This window comes from Fukomys damarensis, unplaced genomic scaffold (assembly GCF_012274545.1).
Source record: "Fukomys damarensis isolate Sample0158 unplaced genomic scaffold, DMR_v1.0_HiC HiC_scaffold_5, whole genome shotgun sequence".
Lineage (NCBI taxonomy): Eukaryota > Metazoa > Chordata > Mammalia > Rodentia > Bathyergidae > Fukomys > Fukomys damarensis.
The window spans coordinates 10,829,739-10,837,399 of record NW_022900917.1 but is presented as its reverse complement, the minus strand read 5'-3'; the positions used below and the strand labels follow the sequence as shown (position 1 = coordinate 10,837,399).

Sequence of the window (7,661 nt, the reverse complement as noted above, 5' to 3'; positions counted from 1 at the left end):
CCTGGGCAGCCCTCAGCCGCGAACCCTGGCCAGCAACCTTAGGTTCATGTTGTGCACTAGAGAATGTAGTGAGGCCGCTGAGGACCTGCGTTTTAGCTCATAGCTGGACTGAGGTTCAGGAAACAAACACCCGCACACACGCGCTCGCGCGTGCACACACACACACACACACACACACACACACAATATCCAGCTTTAGGACCAGGTTGGCATTACAAGGCAGTTGCTGCCACAGAGACCAGGGCGACTTCCTGGTATTTCGGGCTGGATATTAAAATTCGAGACGTGCCTCCCATCCATCCTTGGTCATCCTGGAGGGAGAGGTAACCCCTCCAGCTCCCTCCTCCCAAACATGGATTATCATTTCCACGGAATGCAAATGCCCTGCCTCGTGTGGGGGGTCGGCCAGCTGCGAGCGAGACAATGCGCTGCTTCATGGGGACGAAGCCCCTTGCGGCCGGCCGCGAGGCGCTGGGGTCGAAAGGCAGAAGCGTCCGGTCGATGTTGACAGCCGTGGCGCGCCCGGGCCACAACAGCCCCACACCCCCCCACACCCCACAGACACCCCGCATTTCAAACTAGCTCGGCGCAGAGCGACATCCATCGAGTCTCTCCGAGCTGCCAGGAGAAGCGATTGTTCAGAAGGGATGGCGTGAGTCATAAACACCTCCTGAGTATTCTTTGCAGCAATTAATGGTCCGCAGAGTGCGGGAGAAGTTGTGGAAGAGACACGTCGATCTATTTTCCCCCCGGAGGAAAGGTCTTCTTCCAGGGATCACTGACTGTCCCTTGTCTTCCTGCTTAGGAATACATTTCGCATCCCACCACTCCTTGTCTGTACATGTGACCCTCGCTCTACCTGTCTGCGCGGAGACTTGCTGAGGGCTTTCTTTTTGGTCATCAGCTAACGACTTTCTTCCTACCTTCATTCACCCTCAAAGGTGGATCTTTATGTACTTAGTGGCACCGAAAACCACTGCGAAACCTCATTTCCTCCAATTTTTTTTTCTACCACAAGACCCAAGGAAGCTCCCCTGTATTGATCCTGGCGGAGGAGCCACGTAGAGATAATTCAAATGTTACGCAGACCTTCCTGTTGGTGTGGCAATGCTCTGAAGACCCCTGTCTCCAAATGCATGTAAAACCAACACCGGCCTAGCACATCGGTAACTTTGTTCCCAGAAAGGGTTAACAAGTATTTACCACAACGTTTCTCATATAAACGAAGCATCAGACCCACCGATCTGAAATCAAGGTAATCCTCACCACCAGGCGGTGGCGGGGGCGGGGGGGTCTTGCAGAGGAATTCTGCCTGGGCATTCACTAGTTAGAGGCTGTAAGAACCAACTCACGTATTCGTTTGAGCATACTGCAAGAATATTTACTGAGCACAAGCTCAATCACCGCATTGAACGCCAAATCTGGCAAGCAAAATGCATTTCCTATCCGAGGGTGAGAAAAAAGAACTGTGAATCAACTCCTTCATCAGTATTATCATGATCATTTTATCGGTGCAAATTACAAAGTGAGCTGCCAGCCTCCTCGGGGCGCCGAGTCAGCCCACCTCCCTCCGAGGCAGGGGGGACCCCCAGCACGGAGACCTTACCTTTCACGCACGACACCGTCAGTAAAAAGACGAGGTTCCAAAACGTAAATCCACTTTTAATCCCCATTTTCTTCATCAGGAGGAAGTCGAGGCGACCACATTTAGCGCATGTCGGCGAGCCAGTCTCGCGGGGCTCCGATCCCTTCTGTCGGCTTCCCTCTTTGCGGATCCCTTGCATATTATTCGCCAGCTCCTAATTCCTGCTGCTCGCCGGGCGCAGTGGAGTTGTTGCTGTTGTTGGTGCGCGGTCACAGCTCGGAGTGAATGGTGTTTCTGGGATACCACAGCAACCTTGACGAGGACTCAACCATCTCTCCAACGGGGGCAGAGTCTCGCTACTCTGGATTCCGTCTTTTCCTGCGCGGTTTCCCCTCCACCAAAATCCTCCTCGTTCCTGCCTCCTTAGAGCGGTCGCCAGAAACCAAGAGCGAGCCGCTCGGAGCCCTGCTTCGCTCGCCGTTAAACTCCTCACAATATTTGAAATTAAGGAGCTTGGGTTTTTTTCCCCTCCCCTTCCCCTCCCCGAATAGATCAATTCTGCCTGTAAAAAGCAGCCCAAGAAATATTATGGCAGGGACCTCTCCACTGCAGCCTGCAGAGACAGAGGCATGTTCAGGGGATATTTTAAACGCAAATCTGCGTCGCTTTCAGGGCAACCGAGATGGAGAAGCCTAGACCCCATCCATCCATGCTCATGACGCGATAAGGGGACCTGCGGTACTGTAGTAGTTTCTGTGTATTTCAGGCAGGATTCTCGCATTCATTATCCTGTGATTTAATTGCGGGGGGCAAAGCAGGGGAAAAAAAAAGAGAAGAATTTACTTGCACACATGTATTTAAATATTCAACCATCTACGTGCAAATCCGTGACCGGGTTTTTAGGCTTCTACTCTGGAAATGGATTTCAGTCCCTTGTCCAGGGCGGGGGTGGGGTGGGGAGGAAATTCGAGTCATTTCCCCAAATAGTTCCTCCTCTCGTGCCCCCAGTCCCTTTCCGGCCGGCGCGCCCCTCAGTGAAACCACTTCATCTGTGGTGGTTATCTAGAACACACTCACTTGTCTTGATTCTGAGCCGATCCCGAACAGGTAAATGGGAGGTTTCTTTCAAAATGTAAAATGTATGTATCCTACACATCTGGACTCGCCGGCTCCCGCCCCACGCAAGGGTTAAGACTGTGCAAAGGAAGAGTTCTTGCGCCATCTACTGGCCATCTCCGAGCCTCCTGCTTCCCCCGAACTCCTGTAAGGGACCGGGTTACTCTCTTCCCGGGGTGTAGAGGAACTCCTCTACCCAGACCAGGGTTTTGCCCCCGTTTGCCGATGTCCTCATATTTTCTGGCAAGATAGTGGCCCAAATCTTTCCACGATCCTGTCGCTCAGACCAGGGGCCGGTTGGGTGACCTGACCCTTGGGGAATCTGGGCCCCGCTCCGGAGTGGGGAGGGCTGAGGGCTGGTTCTGGAATAGGTCATCTCTGCTGTCCGCGGTCCTATTCGCGTGCAATGGCCGGGCCCTTTCCTGCAGGATTCAGTCAGAGGACTGGCCATTCTGAGTTCGTAGTGCTCCACTTTGCCCACAAATAAAGGATCTCACCCTATATGCCACACAGCCACCCCAGCTTTTGTCCTGGGGTTTGCGTTGGAGCTGCCGGCTCAGAGGACCCGGGCGGCTGCATCTGGAGGGACCCCGTTCTCTGGAAAGTGGGCACCTGCGAGTGGCCAGTGAGTTAAATCTACAGAGGGATTTTGAGCTCCGCGGGTGTCTGACAGCTGGGTGGGGGGCGTGCTGGCGTCCTAGGGAGGAGAAAGTGTGTTTGTGTATAGAAGGCGAAGGTGTGCTTTCTGCTTTATGTGCATGTGCTTTCCCTAGTGCGCTTGGGCAACGCATATCCATGTGCACGAGCGTGTTAGAGAAGAATTTCTCTCTCACGCAGAGACAGTAATAGGGAAAGCTGCGAAGGCCCGACTGACCTCATTGAGCTGAGAGGTACATTTAGGAGGAGAGGGCAGACGACTGTCCCTTCCCACCAGCACTCTCTTTTGTCTTCTGCATATTGCGGATTTCAAAAGGGAGTGGGTGACAAGGTTTGAACTAGACCGCAACTGGGAGGATCAACACTGGGAGGCTCCAGGGAGTCTGTTCTGCCTTGGCAGCGGCTCTGGCTTTGATTTCAGCCAAGATGTCAGGGTATGTTCTGCTGCTGCTCTTGCTGGGATGAAGTTAGATGCAAACAGGTTCTTGGTCTAATGAGGACACGCAACATTCACCTAAAATAATTTTGAGTTTATGCTATCCATTTGCATACATAACTAGAGAGCCAGACCAAGGACTTTAAAAGACTTCATTTCTCAAAAGTCAGCCACATATATGTATGTGTGTGTATACACACACACACACACACACACACACATATATATATACATATATACATATATATAATGTACATACAATTTTTTTTTGGAGACAGGGTCTCACTATGTAGTCGAAACTGACCTGGAACTCACTATGTAGCCCAGGCTGGTCTTGAATTTACAACAATCCTCCTGCCTCAGCCTCCAGAGTGCTGGGATTATAGGTGTGCCCCACCACACCTGGCTCAGCCCAGTTTTCATTGCTAATTATGGGGCACAAAACAAAGTTTAATTGTGGTATCTTGAAGACTACTGCTAAGCTTCATATTTCTGATATTTGCAAACAGCTCCCAATAAATCACAAAGCATTTTTCACTCACATCTTCCAGCTTCTGAGACAGGATCGAAAATTATATTTTACAGTCAGAAAAGGTTAAAATATGAGCAAATGAAATGGCTTATCCAAGATCATCATCAGGAGCAGAAGTGTTTAGTCCAAAGTATTTTGGGCTAAAACACCGGTGTCTTTCATGTTCAGTGGCTTTGTTTTTTCAGGGAAGTATTTCCAAAGGTATCCCAGAAACATGAAAGTATCAGCCAAGATTCTGGATGAAATTCTGGAGAAGTCCCTCAGTTTCTCCAGAAGGACAAAATACAACTACACTTTGGAGGAAGATATCATCCATTAAAGCTGATCTGTAGGAGAGCCACACACTGGAAATTATATACATTTGACACTGAAAGAGAAAGTAGAAAAAAAACGCTAATAGAATAGCAATCACCAAGTGCTCACTATATAGCCTGTGCTATATTTACGTAGTTTATCTTATTCAATTCTCACTACAATATGTTGAGACAAAGACTGAAATGATCTTCTTTTTGTTAATGACAAAATTGATACATGAAAAAATTAACTGTCTTGCACTGCCTAAAAAATGCTTTATTTGGGGAAATGTGACCCCATCATGACCAATTTCTAACCCGACACCCTTCCTACTCCACCATATTCTTTGCCATCTGCCCTTCTTTTCAATGTAACAGTGACAGCACCAAAAAGATTTCCATAGTGAGTTTCCCACAGGCTCATACAAAAGCACGGTTTTAGAAGGTAATTTGTAAGTGACCAATTAAAAAACATAGAAAGAGCATCTATAATTTTTATAGTTTTTAATCACTAAAATTCTTTCTCTTTCTTTGTCTTCTTCTGTTTCTACTTCCCATAGTTTATTGATGTTTTCACATATGGGTCATGGAAAAAGTTATTTGGTAGCATTCATCGGAAGGATCAGTGATGAGATTTGAAAATGTTGAGAAACAGACTCTATGACCGGAAGTGCCAATTTTCCTTCCTTTTCAGTTCTTCCCACAGATACCTGTAAAATCAAACTGATGTTGACTGTAAGATAGAACATGAATCACCAATAGAAGGGAGAAAGTAAGACCCTGTTCAAAAATTGCCCTCTATTAATATTACCTCTCAAAATTTTTATGCTCACTCTTAGAAGCACAGAGGCAATATTATGTGCAAATGGATAAACTGACCAAAACAGAATAAGTATGTTGAGTAAATGTAACATACAAACTTGGCAAGGGAAACAGTTTTTCCATTCTTGTCACAGATAGCCAGGTTTTCATGAGGTTGATAGCCCATGTACAGCATTTTTTGTTCTTGTTGCTATAATGGGTGTCCCTGTCCATTAAAGCTGAGTGCCCAGCAAATATACATATGCACTTTTTAATTAAAAGACTCATATTCAAGCCTATGCTTATCAAGGGAAAAAAAAACTAAAGTAAGATAAAATTTCTCATAATTTACAAATAATCAAGTGGAAATTTTTGTTCCTTTGCAGCTTTTAAAATGTTTTTATTTCTATTTCTATTTTATTGAATTCACTTTCAGGAAAGAAAGAAAAAAAGAGCTGATTTTTTTTACATTTTTCTATAAATGCCCATTCTTAGATCAGTCATGTTTGATTTACCCAGCTTCTGGGAAATAGAACACTGGAATTTAAATATTGACTCTAGAATGATGAGGGAATTCAAATGCAAGTTGACGCATTTTTCTCCATTAGCAGTACTTCTTAGTTTTGGAGAAGAAAGATAAAGAGACTTAATAATCATGATGAAGTCAATTTTTAAAGGAGACTAATCACATGCAAGGAGATAAATTATCAGGAAGGACTAAAACTATTCTTCTTGCTGCTTATCTGGAAATATTGTTGCCAGGTGGACACGAGCTTCTTGACATGCTACAAATGTGCCTTCTTGGGCAATCATTCCTCTTATCTCTTGACTCTTCCAAGCAACTTCATTAATACTGAGGCTTAACAGGCATTTCAGTCTTTTAAGGCCTTTTAGTACGTTAAGGAAGTCAGAGAGTGAAGTTTATATGTCATGTAAGAGTGATAATATTGTGTTTAAGAGAACAAGATAGTAGGAAGGCATGAAAACTGAAGGTTCCATCCATACAAAACAAACGTACTTATGCTGACATGAAAACGAGGTTTTCTACATGATCCATAAGTCTAGTAATTTAGTACTTTTCCCTTCAAATGTTCTCAACTGCTGCCTTCCTTAAAATTCACAACGCAATGTACGATATAGTCATAGTTTGCTAAAATACTATAAACTAACCCATTTCCTGAAAGAAGACCAGTAAATTGTTGGGAAGATGTTGGTGATGATCTTGGAAAAAAAAAGAAATCATAGGTTTGCAGAACTTTTTCTTTGCTGTGAGTGTTTCATTTCCTTGATCAGGTGATCTCTCCTTGTCTCTGCACAGAGAAATACAATAAAAAAATTAAGCTAAAGGTAGTTTTGCCAAATAATCATGATGATCTAGGTTCTATGTTTCATTAGTAATGAAGTTGTCTTGCTGAAGTTATATGAATAAATATCCATCATTTCCTTAACTCTAATATACATATGGAGGTCAGTTAAAAATGTACATCATCAAATGTGTGAATTTTACGAGACACAAAATTTTCAAAATTACTCTAAAAATATAATGTAGATTTGATTTTATATCCAGAAATTAACTGCCCACTAATTCATTATTGTCTTCCTAAATGTTAATATCCTGTCATCTGCATACTGTCTACTTTTTTATTGGTAATGTCTCGTGATAATTGCATATTTTCAAATATTCACAGAACAATGAAACCATTACTATATTTTGTATTGTAAATTTTTAATCTAGCATAAATTAGACGGTATCTGCATATTTAATTTCATTCTGCTTCCAAAGGATAAGTTTTCTTTGAAATTTTGCTAAAAAATGTAAACATCTGCAGCAAACAATTTTACAAATGAAAGTCAATAATAGAAAAATATTTTAAAATTATATTGATTATAATATCAGAAGCCTCAACTAAGCAAAACACAGTTCACTGGTAAAGGCCAGGACATTTCACCTGTGCTTGGAATTTCCTCTCTCATCATAGTAAATTGTTCTACTTGTGATGTTACTGAATTCTTCTTCTTCTTTTTTTAATTGTTTACCTTTTTGTAACTTTTACTTGTGAGGCTAGTTTTCCTAAGTATTTATGAATTAGTAAGTGGAAGGATGCATTCAGAATGGTATTGGTAGATGTTTTACACTTGTGAAATGCATGCTATATACATAAGGACGTTCTTCTACTTGAACTGCATTAATGTTATGAACACTACTGTGTAATTTTCCTAATTTTTAAACTTCCAGGTAAT

The 7,661-nt window shown here is 43.5% G+C and overlaps 1 protein-coding gene across 2 annotated transcripts in view; it reads right to left on the bottom strand.

Moving 5' to 3' along the window:
- Positions 1-1,804, bottom strand: part of Csmd3 (CUB and Sushi multiple domains 3) — a 1,090,649-nt gene extending 1,088,845 nt beyond the window's left edge. For both annotated transcript variants that reach the window (XM_010619527.3, XM_033759931.1), the window contains exon 1: positions 1,607-1,804. In XM_010619527.3, the coding sequence (XP_010617829.1) occupies positions 1,607-1,784 (178 nt within the window). In that variant the 5' untranslated portion in view covers positions 1,785-1,804. The remainder of the gene's footprint in view (positions 1-1,606) is intronic.
- Between the last annotated feature and the right edge of the window lie 5,857 nt (positions 1,805-7,661).